Genomic DNA, 14,935 nt, shown 5'->3' with positions numbered 1-14,935 from the left:
GGAAAACAAAGGGCTGTGAAAGGCATGGATGTGGGGTCCTGCTCCACCTCTCTCACCTGTACCCCTACAGAGAATCTGCCTCCAAGTTTTTTCCAGCAGGTTTCTAGTATCCATCCTTTTACCTCCACGCCTACAACTGTGCCCCCTTACATTACACCTGGACTGTTACAAATGCCCCCTAACTCCCAGCTATCTTCCGACATTTCATTCCACTCATTCATTCTGCACAGGTGTAGGACAAAAAAGCGAAACCTTTATGGCATTCCCTAGCTCGAGAATCTCGAATGGCTTCTTTACACCGGGAAAAAGGAAACCATTTATCCTGGAACACTATTTCTCTTATAAGTTTGCCTACTTCAGTACTCCATGAATTACTGGAAGGCAGGCTGCCCGATGGTTTTCTCTCTCCAGAGCCCAGGACAGTGGCTGGCAGAGTGGGTGCGCATGAAACAATCTTTGCTACAAGAGTGTCCCTCGCCAATTCCATTCTGTGTTCAGCAGATAATACCCTACACTGCACATCAGGGCACTTGGTCATAAATGCAATCTGATACCTTTTTCATGTGTACAGCTCTTGTCTGCCCTCTCCAAAAGCAGAGGGCTTTTTAGGACAGACTCATATTCTCTTATGTCCACCATTTCTCAGGACTGTTACCACTACTAGGTACATATGTGCTGTACAGAGATCCAAAAATCTAGATTTGGAAGGAATTTCATTATGAAAAAATAATACAGACCATACAGTAACTGTAATTTATAAATTTTCAAATGGCAAAAGAAAAACCAATGTTAAGAATTTGAGCACAAAAGGGCTGGATTTGGGGTCTTAATAAGTACCTGAAAGCAGACCGGTGGATCTGGGCAAATTGCCTAGAAGCCCAGTTTGAAGGATAGTACAAAGACTGTCTCTGACTCTGAATTTTCCTAACTGGAAAAGATGACCTTTGTCTACCTATAGTCTTAATAACATGTTTAAGGGAAAAAAGAAGGGTGGGGAATGGTGGGCCGTAGAATTTGGTGTGCTTTCGTATTTCCGGAAATGCAAGACACTCTTCGGTTCAGAATGACACTGATAGGCCCACTTTCTATGTAGACACCTTTTCGTCTCCACAGAGATTTTGTAGACCCCTATGCATTATAACAACTAATTAGAACACTCAGATGTCACAGCTATATGCAATTTATAAATAGTTTGTAAAGTGCTTTGAAAATGGCAAGTGCTAGGCAAGTACTCAAATGATTATATATTAAAAGCCTTTGACATATAAAATCATTTTATTTAATAACTGGCCCTTTAAAAGGCACAGTACTTTATAGCTGAACAGAATTTCTGAGCTTGAACCATTGATATTTTATTTAGAGTGAAATGCTGTTAGCAAATCAGACACTGATCAAGTTTTTTTCAGTTTATATAAATAAATGTATGATTCTTATCTATCTCCCTCACTTTTTCATCGACCAGTTCTGCCTTCCCTTAGGTTCCTGCAGACTTTTTGCAAAGATTCCTCCCACACCACAGTGACTCATGGTTATCCTGCCTGCCCTGCCCTGTTTCTTCCTTTCACACGTCTGCCTTGTCAAGGTGTTTTGTATGTTCCTGAGTTTACGGCTACCCTAAACAGGTTCAAGACTGCATGCCACATCATCAGTGACAATAAATCCTTCTAGGAGCAATGAAGCCATGAGATGTGGCAGGTGGCCACCAGTGGGTGCATCTCCACCAGTGGGTGTACTGTTATTGATAACTCCAGTCTACTATCACCATTCCACGCTGTTATGTCCACTAATTAAACTTGGCTTTCATCTCCTGACAGGTCTTGGTTCATAGGCATTGAACTTCATTTAAATAATCCTGTTTCCTATCACCACCGAACTACTCATAGGCAGAATTGTAGAAGAGGCAAACAAGTGTTTGATTGTTTACCACTATGCCTTTAGGACTTCCTTACATCTGCAAGTGCTAATGTCCTCACACTGACATTGGCTTTCTCTTACTATTACCCTGGGAAAATACTCCCTGTCCCTGCCCCGTAACTTTGATCTTTCCCCATCCATTCCTCCTTCCACTTAATTTAGTCTCCGACGTCCTACAGTATATTTTCATTATTGGAAAACCCAAACTAAGCCATTCTTCTTGTACGAGTGTTAATGCTTAGCCTTTTTAGGCCCTAAACTAAGGCTGCCAGCTGCCCATCAACCTCCCCGTTAATTCCAACCCATATTTTTCTGTCCTCATGTGACTCATGCATCATTCTCCCCTCTTTGAAAGTCTTGGCTTCCACAGCTCGACTGTCTGCAGACTTTCCCACCACGTCATTGGTTGCTCTTTTGCCCAACCTTTAAATACTGAGCTTATTCAAGGCTTGGCTTGGCCCCTCTTATTTATTTAAAAATTTTTTTAAAATTCTTTGGCCTTGCCACACGGCATGTGGGATCTTAGTTCCCCGATCAGGGATCCAACCCTTGTCCCCTGAAGTGGAAGTGCAGTCTGAACTACTGGACCACCAGGGAAAAGTCCCAAGCCCTCTTCTTAATCACATTCCAGTTTCTACGGATTTACCTCATCTTTATGGCAAGAACTCACGAAGTTTATCTCCATTTAAATCTCTTTCATGGCCTCCAACTCCTGTCTACAGATTACCTCATTCAACAGGGAACTTTGGATTTCAGTCACCTTCTCTACCTCCCAATCAATCCCCCCAACCCCCCACCAGGCTTCCCGTGTCAGTAATTTCGCCCCATACCTCGATAGGAGTCACCCTTCTCTTTCCTCACCTTCCACATCCAATTCCTGAGGTCTACCAATTCTGTGCCAGTTTGGCTCTCAAACGTATCTCAAATCCACAATCTTTTCTCCATCACTAGCTTATGGCCCTTCCAGGCCACTTCAGCTCTTACAGTTTATCTGCTTCTACCCTGGCCTCTCTACAATCCATTACAACACGCTGTGATCAGTTATTCAGATGTCTTCCCATTGTACTTCCCAAAGTCCTTCCCACACCAGAGCTCTGCCCGTGGAGTCTATCGTAGGCCCTTCTCCTCCTTGCTGGCCCTGCTACAGATATGCACATCTTTCAAGACCTTTATTTCCTCAAACCACCAGTGTTCTGCTTCAGGACTTTTGCAAGTGCTATTCCCCCAGAGTGCTTTTTCTTTTTGCACAGCCAGCTCCTTCTCTTCCTGTAATCTCTGGAAGGTCCTCTCTGCTTCCACACCTAAAGCAGATTCCCCTCTCAGAGTACTGGGGGGTGGGGTGCTCAGGTTCAAAGGTTGACAGATATTTAGGGTGAATTAAGAGGCAAGTGGGGGTAGGACAGGTATGAGACACAAGGCTGAAGAGGTAAATAGGGCAGCTGTTAAGTGTGATTTAGGAATATTTTAGGTTTTCCAAAAAAATCATTTTCCCCACATGCAAGTTTCCTCTTCCCTGTCCTTACTTTCTCTCAAATACTGTTCCTTTTAATGTAACCCTGGGCTATACTGAGATACCTACCCAAGGACTGAAAATATTATCTGGTCATCCCAGTTTTCTCCTTTAATATATTAGCATCCTGAAATTAGAGCACTGAACTGGTATCTGTCTTATAAATGCTACCATAAAGATGGAGCCTGATACCACCTAACATTCTCACGTGAAACCAGAATTCTCACAATTCTTTCCGATTATTTCCCACCCTTGCCCAATCTACCAATCATAGCAAAGGATGCAGTTGTCTCATGAATTACTAAAAACATCTAGGAAGAGGCCAAGTCCTCCCTTCACTCCCACCTTTCTTGTCTAGACTATCCACAGCCTATCTGGGCTCATGCTCTATTGCATCTCTCCCTCGCCCCCAATCACAGGTGTGCATACACATTCCTTTCAATTCCCTTGATCAAAGTCCTTGTCTAGGGCATCCCTGGTGGTGCAGCGGTTGAGAGTCCACCTGCCGATGCAGGGGACGTGGGTTCGTGCCCCGGTCCGGGAAGATCCCACATGGTGCAGAGCGGCTGGGCCCGTGAGCCATGGCCACTGAGCAACAGTGAGAGGCCCACGTACCACAAAAAAAAAAAAAAGTCCTTGTCTAGGCCTCTGATTATCTCATAGTTTCCTCACTTTCAATGTTGGTTCAATTAAAAGAAAAAAAAACCCCACAAAAACCTAAAATAGTCAACCTCGAGGACAAAGGAACAAGAACCACTCAAATCAGTTTAAATAAAAGAGGGAATTTATTAGAAGAATACAGTTTCTTGCAGGGACTCCAACAGCTGAAATGGGTTAAGAGCTAGAAGCAGGCCTCTCTGCAGGACAGATCATGTAATAACAAACGTTTACTTCTGGGTTTTGCAAGAGCACGAATAGAATATCCTAGTGGTCAGTCCTCCCTGTATAGTGCATAAGGGACTAGAATGTGGCTTCATTTCTGCTGGCTTTTTGATCCTTATATTCCTTTATGCTGGCCTCAAACTTGTCAAGCACATGCTGGCAGACATTCATGAGCTCAGTCAGGCCTCTCTGAAAGGGCTCAACAGCTGGAAGGGCACCTCGAGTCTGTATGCGCAAATTAATTTTGCTCTCTGAAGGATGGGTTGTAGTATAACCACAAAACTCCACTTCCGGGTTCTTCATGATCATGTAACGAAGAGAATTTCCTAGGGTATGGTCCTCCTCGTGCAATACAAATGTCACACAGTGTCTATCTGTCCCAGCCGCCTGGACCATTTCCAGGGCTGTCTTCCTCTCGCCTTCAGCCATTGGGGTCTTCAATCCAGATATTTTTCTACACACATATTTTTTATAAAAATGAGATCACACTGAATACGGTTTTGTAACTAGCTTTTTTCATCTACTATATCACAATTGCAACACGTTATTACTCTAGTGCACTCCAATTACACAGAACGATTAGCATTAGCCCTTATTATCTTCCTGCCTCCACGTATTCTAGCAGTCAATAATTTATTGCCACCAATTTCTCCCTCTTCCATTTGGCCGTCCACATGGCCACAAGGGGAGTGTTCTTAAAACAAAAAAGTTTGCTAAAATTTTCTTTTGGTAGGCTCACAAGAAAGAAATAGGATTAGAATAGGGTGGGCCTTGCTAAAGGATGAGAAGGAAGTTGAAAGGCGTGGAAAAGCGCAGATTATAATAAAAATAGAAACTAAAGATCATCAACGTGCAGGGCCAACTAGGGCTTCCGTTTGCAGGAGGTAAGGAAATTAGAATGGAAAGTCTGAGAAGAGCACCAAGCAGGAGGGAGAAAGCGCTCAGCGCACAGAGTGGATCAATTAGCGCTCGGCACAGAGGAGGGACTTGGGCCCGACCAACACACCACCCCCATCGCTCGGGGAACAGTGGCCTGGTGCACGTTAGCTTTATTTGCTCTTCCTGTTCCAAATGGGGGTGGGCAGTTAGGGAGCTTAACTCTGGTCTCACAACTCGTGTTCCCTCCTTGATATCGAGTGTACTGAGAGTCTCCACTCAAGCAACCCAGGTGTCCCCCCCTCCCTTCCCGATCGGGGCCCCTCTCCCCGCCCTGGCGCCCACTGCTCCCTCCTCGACTGTTCTCCCAGCCAGGCCCTCGCTGCCAGGCCGGGCCGCGGAGGCTAAGGCCCCGGTCGGCCGCGGGCTCCCGGCGCAGGGCGCGGCCAGCTCCTCCCGTCCCCTTCCTCGGCCGTTACCTCTCCAGCTCCTGGTCGTCTTCCATGGCGGGGGCGACTTCCGGGATCCTCAGGTGGTGCTGACGGGCCGGAGGCGCTGCCCCATACCTCGAAGCGAGCAGGCGCCGCAGGAAGGAAGGACTGACGGGAGGAGCGCGGACGGAAGGAGGAAGGAGGAGCCGCAGCGGCGCGGCAGGGCCCGGCCACTGGGCGGGGCGTGGAGGCTCCGCCTCGGAGCCTCGCCCACGGGCCCCGCCCCCGGCGCGCGGAGGGCGGCGGCCAGGCCTCAGCGGTTCACCTGCGCTCCCGAGCGAGTCGGCCCGCAGAGCTAGTCGGGAGACTGGTGCGGTCGGGCTCCTGCCCCGCCCCGAGGCCGAGACCGGCCAGTGGGCGCCGGAGCTCAGCCCTTGGCACCTTCCCTCCAGGTGATGGCGAAGGGGGCGGGGCCTTGCCGCCCTCAGATCACCTTCCTTCTCGGTGCCAGGATCGGGCCTCTTTCTGACTTGCTGCTGGCTCGGTGGGTGACGGGATTAATCCCAGGAAGGACCTCGCCTCCCGGGGACGGGGGCGTTCATGGCACGACAGACTTACACTATAGTTGAGCAACACACTTTGAAGAATTTCACCACAGAATAGCATGGGTGTAACACGGTATTTGTCTCATCTGGGATCTTGCAGCTGCACAGCTCAACTGGGTCAAAGGACAAGCGTTTGTTTTTTATCTTTGGGGGGAGGGGAGGAGTGAGAGTTTGGAAGGAAACTGTCCCCACTCCCCATCTTTTCTCTTCTAGGATCTCTTTCTACCCCTGGAGTATGTCCTGCCTCGCTTCGGACGTCCTTTTCCCTTTACCCTTTTGGCCTCATAAGCCTCCTCACCTGCGGAACCTCCTGCTCACCTTTGTTCTCAGGTGCCCCTGCCCCCGCCTCGGCAACCTTTCACCACCCAGACTCGCTCTCCGCCCTCCTTCTCCCTTCGTACCTCTCCGCTCTCGGTCCCCTCAGGTGTTCTTCTTCGCCAATAACCCTCTCCCCTCCTGGTGGTCCTGCTCCCCTCGCCCCCATCACCCCGGACAGCCCCGGTCCCTACCTCCGACCCCCGCAGTCCTCCCACCCGACACGCCCACAGTTCTGTCTTCCTGCGCCACCTCTTCTCCTCACCCCACCCCCGATCCCCTAGATGTTCACCACCTCCCCCAGCTGTTCCCCTCTCCTCCCGCCGTCGGCGGTGAGCGCAAGAGGCACTTCCCGAGCGCGGGCAAATCAGGCGGGCTGCGTGTACAGCCGAGGGGTGGGGGAGGGCGGGCGGCGAGGGGCGGTGCGGGCTCACTCTAACTCCTAGTGACGGCCCAGGCCTGGCCCGCCCCCCGAGCTCTAGGATAGGCGGAGCCTCCCTCTGGCCCGCCCCGTCCCGCCCTGTGCTGTCGCCGATTGGCTCGGGTGCGTGTCGGGTTGCGCGGCTCGGCCCTGGCGTTCGCCCGCGGGAAGGCAGCAGGGGCGGTTGAGAAGTGAAGTCTTGGCCAGAGTTTGCTTCTTGCCAGGAAATCCGCGGCGGCGGCGGCGATTCCCGGCGGAGCGGAGGCCGGCCGGTCCCGCGCTCCTTCAGCGGGCCGCGGAAGCGGAGCAGACGCTGGGCTGCGGCGCCGGGAGCCGGGCGTGCCCGGGCAGGCGCGCTCCCCCGGTGAGTAACTTTGCCCTGCCCGCCTCGCTCTGCGCCGGCTCGCGGGTCCGGCTGCGCCTCAGGTGCGGGCGGCGTGGGGTGTGGGGCGGGCGGCGTGGGGTGTGGGGCGGCCGGAGCGGCGCCGCGGCGTCTTCCGCGCTCTCCTCGCCCGGCTGGGCTGCGGGGACGCGGACCGGTGTGGGGCCGCCGCGCTGGTCCGGGGAGGAGGGCGCGGGCTGCCGGCGCCGGGTGCCCGCCGTTGTTACCGTTTGGTGGTTCCGGCCACCGTCTCGCTGGTCTTTGCGTCGCTTGCTCCAATTTTAGGGAGGGGAGAGGTGGGGATGAGTTTTCTGTTCCTTGCGTGTATGTTGCCGTGAATGAGAGTGCCGCCAGCTGCCTTACCTCGGTCTTGTTCCCTGCAAAGGAGTGGGGAGAGATCATACCCTCGGTCCCAGCCTGTTGCCTGTGAATTCTCACCCTTCCCTTTAGACTGGAGAGGGTGGGAGAGAGATTTGACGTCTTCGAGGGAGGAATTTCAAAATTCGGATCTTGATTTGGAAGCAGTCGCACCCAGAGCACCATTCAGGAAAGACATCACTCGCTTTTCAGAGCTTCATGCCCTGTTTTAGACGAAGGACTTTCCACTTAGATGTAGTGTTTCTTCTGATGTTTCTGTGTACATTTAAGGTTATGAATTAGGACGTTCGTATCTGCCAGGAGCTACAGTACACTCATGCGTGGCCTTAACTGTGTAGCTGTTTTCTTTTTAAATCACAGAAACGAAATTGAATGAAAAGCAGCGGCGGTTCAGGAGGAGGAAACAGTTGTGAACTCCGGTTGACTGGAACTGTCTTCACTTTAAGAATTTCACATTCTTGCAGTAGTGGTACTTATCTGTAGATTGGCTTTCGTCCCAGGACAGATTTTGATTTTGATTTAGATTTATTTACTTTTTTTCTTGCTTGTACTGTGACGCAGCACTGATAAAGTTGATCTCAGTAGGTCAATTTTATTTCCTTGGATAGATTTGATTCCCATCTCCACACCCCTTTAGAAAATGGACTTTGATCTTGTATCCTTTTTGGCCTGTCAGAGCTTTCTTGAGCCACGAATAACAAAAGTTTTGCCTTTTTAGCTTGTCCAAGTCCCACACATGAGTTTTCCCATAGGGGTAAAATGTAGGCCAACTCGGAACCGAAGTAGAGTAACACTGCTTTTAATTTGTCCCACCTGTGTGTTAGCAGTCATAATTCTGTAACTTGTTCCTCTCTTTTTCTCATCGGGTTATACAGTTTTCATTATTTATTCATCTAGCAAATGGGTGTCTTCTGTGTGCTGGGCGTGGATGGCAGAGGTCAGCTCTTGCCCTGAACTGGCTCATGGTGTACCAGCTACCTGAAAGCAATTTGAACAGGTGCTGTGGGAACTTAAATGTGGGAGCATTTCTGCCTGGAGCTTGTTAAGGAAGACCTCACACAGGCACTTCCAATTGCTGAGAGATTGTCATTCTAGGCAAAGGGGCTGGCGTGCACGGTGTTGCTTTATGAGAGCTGCATATGGTTCCTCTGGCTGAAGCACACAGTGTCTGGGGTTGGAGTCGTGGCCAGGGCCTGGTGTATTATTCATTTCCGAGCACTTAGCACTTTGCCTTGCTTACAGAGGGCACTCAAATATTTATTGAACTGACTTGAACAGAAACATGAAGGATTTTGTATGCCGCATTAAGAAATTTGGGCTTTATCCAGTGAGTGAATACAGAGCTGCTAATTTTAAGTAGGAGAATGTCATGATAACATGTGCATTCCAGAAGGATAACTGTGGCAGTCTGGAGGATGGTGAGGGTCCAGATGGGAAGTAGGGAGACGGAGCAGGAGCTGTTATACTGTAGGGTTTAAGTGCTCAGCACTTTTCGATTCACGTTATCTGGGTTTGAATCTGGCTCTGTCGCTCATTATGTAACCTCTTTCTTCCTTAGGTTCTTCGTCTCGTAGGGTTTGGGGGATAAAGCTTGAAAAACATGTATGCTACTTAGAATAGTGCTTGGCGCATAGGAAGAACTTGGTAGATGCTCGTTGTTATTCTGCGTGAGGGCAGTGGAAGTAGAGATGGTGCGGCCCTTGGGAGGTGTGATTGGTTGGATTAGGTAAGTGACTGCATATGATTAATGAGAGAGGGGTGATTCCTAGGTTTTTTGACTTGAGGGCATTGGAGTATACTGGTTAAGGTGGCTGTGAACAGGGATTGAATTCCATCACTTACCCTTAGAATTACTATCCTAACTGAACTTTGGTTCCCTGACATTTAGAAAACGATGTACTTGTCTAGTAGGGTTGAGGATCAAATGAAATTACGCGTGTAATGCCCTTGGCGAGTACCTAGCACATTACACGTGCTTAATAAATATTAGTTGTTCCTGTCGTGGTGATAACATCAACGAGCCAGCGGAATGCTGGAAGTTACGAGAAGGAAGAGTTAAAAACAATTGGTGGTAGGAATAGGGAAAGGAAGATAGTTTTGGACCAACCCATTGAGGTGCTCATGGGTGACTGAGACGTCTGTGATGCAGTTGTTGGATGGATGTGTCTGGCAGGAGCTAGGAAAGAATGGAAAAGAAAAACAAGAGTTCACATAAAGCCGTGTGGGTGTGGTCAGCTTTATGGAAGATTTGGGGGAAGGGGGACAGAGAAGAGGTTTACATATGGCAGTGCCAGGAGTGTTGGTGTCGGATATTGGGCATCTCTAGCCTTAAAATGCATTGTGGCCACCATCACAAGGGAACTCCAGGCTCCTATAACCAGGTCGGCTCTATGCCCTTCTCCCCCTCCTCTTCTCCTTGCTGATCACGCCCCCAAAATCCAAGTACTTTTTAATTTTGTTATGCAGAGCCATTTAACTCTTCCTGTTTATGGGGCTAAAGTTCACTCTAGGCCCACCTTCCTATGCAAAATCCAAGGTTTCTAGAAGAATCAAAGTTCTCATTTCATAGGTTTACTTAGGAAGTAATGTTGGTTCTAAAATATATATATATATATTTGTATATATAAATATGTTATGTATATCTGTGTATATCTTCATGTAAAATTATAGTTGTAGAAGACTTAGCCAGGCCTAAAATGACCCTGTTAAGGGGCCTGGGAGATTTACAAAATAAATCCCCTTTAGCTTTCCTGTCATGTCTCTTTTCCTCAGAAAGTACAAAAGAGTAGAAAAATCTGTGATTATGTAAGTTGTTTGGTTGGTTGGATAGAAGGAATGGCTATTTTGTGTATTAACTGATGAGAAGTTGTTAAGAGGAGTTTTTTAAGAAGCAAATGTTCATGATATACGTTCTGGTGATAAATGCATCTAGTTAGTATGTTTTTAAAGAGGCAGGTATTGTAGGCTCTGTCCTTCAGAATGTGTGCTTCTTAAGAGCAGGGATCCTGATTTGCTCACCGAAGGAGAGTCCCCAAGTACTAGAACCATAAATATTAATGTATGCATGAATAAATGAATTGGATCCATTGGCTTTGATCTGTCTGGGCCCACAGACTTATTGAAATCTTTGGAGCAATCACTGGTCAGAGGGAAAACAAAAAAGGGATTTGAACCAGCAAAGAAGCTTAAAGTATTTTATGTTCTTGTAGGAAGATACCGGAACTGTAACAGAATTTATAACTATTAAGATTCAGTGATTTTAATGCCAGCTGCTATAGTTATTTGCATGATTCCCTCCTTTTCCCCCCTTTACTGTGAAAGTTGTGGGGTGTAGTAGGGAGGAACAGACTTCTGTAGGGATATTGCTTTGTTCAGAGTTAAACTGATGATAGCTGTGTCATAACTTTGTCCTCTTATTAGCAAAACTCCAGAGCAGATAAGAGATTGATAAGAAAAGCTGAAAAGATAGGAATAGAAGAAGTGGCGTGGGCAGAGAGGGTCGAGCATAGTTTATGCCTCTATCTTCCCAGCCTCGAGATTTAATACTATTACTTCAGATAATCAGGATCCCTCGGTGGAGAAATTATGTAGGGGAAATTTTTTTTTTCTCCGAATTGGACTGGGAAGGAGAAATGAGAAATAGAAACAAGTGTGGAAAATAGGAATAGGCAAATAAAACTTTACGTACTATGTATATATATAGGTATACTGTAGGAATTACATATATCGTGTGTTTCTGTGCTGCTTTATATAGATGAGTATATTATAAACTATCATGTTTCCACTTAAAAAGCATACCACTTTTATGTAAACAAATGATGTTTTAATTTTTTCTCTATTGAAAGAGTAATCTTAGAGTTCTTTTAAATAACAAATTGCCCTAAAGTGTATAATGGGGGCCAATGTAAAAAATGTTCATAACCAAGTTATGAGGATATATATGTTATTAAAACAAGGTGTACTTGGCTTTAGTAAAGCTTCCAAAGGCTCTGTTGGTTATTACTTCGTTTTATAGGTAAAAATAAAGTGAGTCTGGTATGTATTTATACCCCTTCCCCCACTCACCCCCCAAAGTTGGGATTTTGGCTACCAGTATTAAAAATTAATCCTTCATCAGAGTTCTTAATCCTGTTCAGTTAAACTACATAGTTATTGAACCAGTAAATTGGAGTCCTTCGCTTATATCTTTTTTCATTGTTTTATTGTGACTATTTCCACTTTTCTTCCACATGATTTTAATGTTTGCAGTTTGACTTTCAATTTAATTGTATTCAGCAAGCAGCATACGTGATGTGATCAACACTGGGCTGGCTGTGAGGGACACAAAAGATTCTCTGCCCTTGGAGAACTTAAAATCTTAAAAGACATTCAGTCGTGGAGTTAATCATTCCGAGGCAAGAGGTAGATGGGCCCCAGGTTAGACATTTACGACTAGTCTCCTGTTGACTCTTTGAGACAAAGATAATAACGGAACAGGGTAAGCGACTGGACTTTGTCTCCTGTGGACCCTTCGAGATAACGGTAATGGCAGGAGCAAAGAGGGGCTAAGCCCTGCTTAGGTCAGGAGGCCACATATTTCTCATTCTTGGGGTCAAGGCGACCTCCCACACTGCACTTGCACAGAAGGGGTCCTCAGGGGAGGGGACAGTAGCCCATAATCTGTCCTGCCAACCTCCCAGAGACCCTCACACTGGAATCCATCTTGGCTAAAAGATACACGAGCATACAGGGGAGGGCCCTGAGTCAGACCAAGTATGGGATGGAAGCAAGATGATTGGCCAGAGGAAAACAAAGACCTGGAAAACTGCCCCTATATAAGCAATTTAAGCCACCCCCAAAGCATGTGACTCTTTCTCTGAGCCTGCCCATGTGTCTGCTTTTCTAATAAACACCTGTTTCACTATTTTCTGTCTCTTTGCTAAAATTCTTTTTACAAAGGAGACAAGAGCCAGGGCCCTGCTTCTAGCCACTAGTGCCTGGTGGTCGAGTGGTTAGGATTTGGCGCTTTCACTGCCCAGGTCTGGGTTTGAGTCCCGCTCTGGGAACTGAGATCCTGCTTCAAGCTGCCGCCCACTGTGGCCGCCTCACATCAATTCAAAGCAGGTTGACGAATACCTCTGACTTCTAATACCTGGCTCCCCAACTCCGTGGCCTTCACTTCCACTGTATTTTGACATTCCACCCTGTTTTCCACATTAGAGACCTTACATTTATGTACCTGTTCTCTGACTGCAGCCTCCTAGCCTATCCTTCCAGCTCTCTCACACCCACAGGTGCTCTTTTGGTGCCCTTCCTCTGGGCAGAGATGGTTTGCCAATCCCTGTATTCCACCCCACCTCCCGTTCTCTGTTGTATTAACATCTGTGGACTCTATATGCTTTCACTGGCACCTTGCTTCTCTTGGACTTGCTTTTGTTCAGTGCCTGCCAGATAACGACCCTGCTGGATTAACTGCTGCTCCTTGAGTTGCTTTGGCAACGCTGTTAGAAAGCCAGGCCCTCAGTGCAGGGCATCACCTCTCAAACAACCCGTCCCCTTCACTCGCCTCAGTCAGTTATGTTTATTTGGCATCTACTGAGTGCTCTGACGCTGAGCTAAGAATTCGGCAGGCAGAGGTATCCTCATAGAGCTTACATTCTAGAGGAGATAGACATTCATCACATAATAGCACACATTATAGTTATAAAGTACGGCAAGTGCTTTGAAGAAATAGTGTAGGGCTGTGCTGTAGTCACCTGCACTTGCGGCTCTTGAAATGTGCGTGGTCTGAATTGAGATGCGCTGTGTCACTACACGCCAGATTTTGAAGACTTAGTATCAAAAAGGATAAAATAGCTCAATAATTTTTGTATATGGATTACATGTTGAAATGGTGATATCCTGGATATGTTGGATTAAATAAAATATTAAAAATAGTTAATTCACTTGGCTACTAGAACATTTAAAATGGTGCGTGTGGTTCATATTCTGTTTCTGTTGGGTAGCAGTGGCACGGGGTGTTGTCTGGGGTATAACAAAGGGAACTAACCTAGTCTCTGGGGAGCTGGGTGTCACTGAACCCGCCCTGAGGAAGTTGTCTTTGAAACAGGTATCTGGTTGAGTAGATGTCATACAGGTAAACCCTTCTCAGGCGAAGCAGTCAGAGGTGGGGATTGCACTTTGCAGGAGGGTGAAGAGGTGGGTGGGAGAGAGCTGGGGAAGAGTGGTGTGAGATGGGGCCTGGGAGGTAGACAGGGCCGGTCATGTGGCCCTTGTTGGCCCTAATCAGGATTTGTTCTTGTCTCACTTATGGATTATTCTAGACCATCGTCATTCACAAACTCTTTATCAATCCCCCACTTCTACAGCCTGCAGATAATCTGGTCAGTTCATGAGGATCTGATTTGATTTAGCAGATTTCTGTCCCTCCCCTTCCCAGCTTGTCTAGGTAAGTCTCAGGTCTTGTTAAAGGCTCATTTTTCCACGTGTGCCCTTGATCCCCTCCTTCAGAGTCTCTTAGGAGAGCTTCATCAGTTAACTGCCTTCTGTATTTAATCTGTCTCCCTGCTGGCTTTTTCACCTGTAAGTATGCTCCAGTCCCAGACTCATAAAACAAAGCTCCGTTGACCCCGCAGCCCCTCTAGTTACTGTTCTTAAAGCATGACAAAATATTTTAAAGTTGAATATTTTATTGAAAGCAGTATATTCAAAATGTATTAATAGGTAGTCAATACAAAATTATTAACAAGACATTTGACTTTTTTCATATTACGTGTTTGAAATCTGGTTATACAGTCGACTGACGCTTGAACAACATGGGGATTAAGGGCACTGACCCTCCCAGGCAGTTGAAAGTCCACAGATAACTTACAGTCGGCCCTCCTTGTCCACAGTTCCTCTCTATCTGGTGATTCGACCAAATGCAGACCATGTAGTACCATAGTACTTACTATTGAAAACAATCTGTGTATAAGCGGACCCACGCGGTTCAAACTTGTGTTGTTTAAGGCTCAACTGTATTTTACACGTGTAGCCTATCTCAGTGCAGATGCTACATTTTCAGTGGGTAAAGTAAAAGGAATCTTATCAAAATAATAATAATTTAACAAAAATATTTTATACTGCTTCAGTTTTTATTGTGGTAAAAAACATATCTCATAAAATTTCCATCTTAACCACTTCTAAGTGCATAGTTAAGTAGTATTAAGTATATTCACATCGTTGTATAACAGATCTCCAGAA

General features: G+C 46.9%; 3 protein-coding genes across 6 annotated transcripts in view; 1 reads left to right on the top strand and 2 right to left on the bottom strand.

The window, feature by feature from the left end:
* LOC307176624 (protein POLR1D-like) overlaps positions 1-5,788 on the bottom strand; it is a 42,363-nt gene extending 36,575 nt beyond the window's left edge. For both annotated transcript variants that reach the window (XM_079902959.1, XM_079902958.1), the window contains exon 1: positions 5,662-5,788. In XM_079902959.1, coding sequence (XP_079759085.1) covers positions 5,662-5,687 — 26 coding nt within the window. In that variant the 5' untranslated portion in view covers positions 5,688-5,788. The remainder of the gene's footprint in view (positions 1-5,661) is intronic.
* LNX2 (ligand of numb-protein X 2) overlaps positions 1-14,935 on the top strand; it is a 98,318-nt gene that overhangs the window by 3,589 nt on the left and 79,794 nt on the right. Inside the window, exon 1 of one of the 3 annotated variants that reach the window (XM_079902953.1) lies at positions 7,125-7,318. The exons of 1 other annotated variant lie outside the window; for it this stretch is intronic. The gene's annotated coding sequence lies outside the window, so the exon portion shown is untranslated. Of the gene's footprint in view, positions 1-7,124; positions 7,319-14,935 lie in introns of those variants that run through there. One more of the 3 variants, XM_079902955.1, reaches the window with a different exon arrangement.
* On the bottom strand, positions 3,431-5,784 carry LOC307176623 (DNA-directed RNA polymerases I and III subunit RPAC2). Its single transcript, XM_079902957.1, has 2 exons — positions 5,662-5,784; positions 3,431-4,760 (listed from the first exon to the last, which is right to left on the bottom strand). Exons 1-2 carry the CDS (start codon positions 5,685-5,687, stop codon positions 4,385-4,387), a joined length of 402 nt encoding a protein of 133 aa, XP_079759083.1. The 5' UTR covers positions 5,688-5,784; the 3' UTR covers positions 3,431-4,384.

Source organism: Stenella coeruleoalba, assembly GCF_951394435.1.
Source record: "Stenella coeruleoalba genome assembly, chromosome: 18".
In the NCBI taxonomy this organism is placed as follows: domain Eukaryota; kingdom Metazoa; phylum Chordata; class Mammalia; order Artiodactyla; family Delphinidae; genus Stenella; species Stenella coeruleoalba.
Note: the sequence above shows the minus strand (reverse complement) of the source record. Positions and strands in the feature narration are given on the sequence as shown.

Excerpts from the sequence above, each read along its gene's own strand:
- LOC307176623 (XM_079902957.1), bottom strand. The coding sequence starts at position 5,687 with ATGGAAGACGACCAGGAGCTGGAGAG. Across the intron at positions 4,761-5,661 it reads GACGACCAGGAGCTGGAGAG|AAAAATATCTGGATTGAAGA; the intron begins GTAACGGCCGAG and ends ATATGTGTGTAG.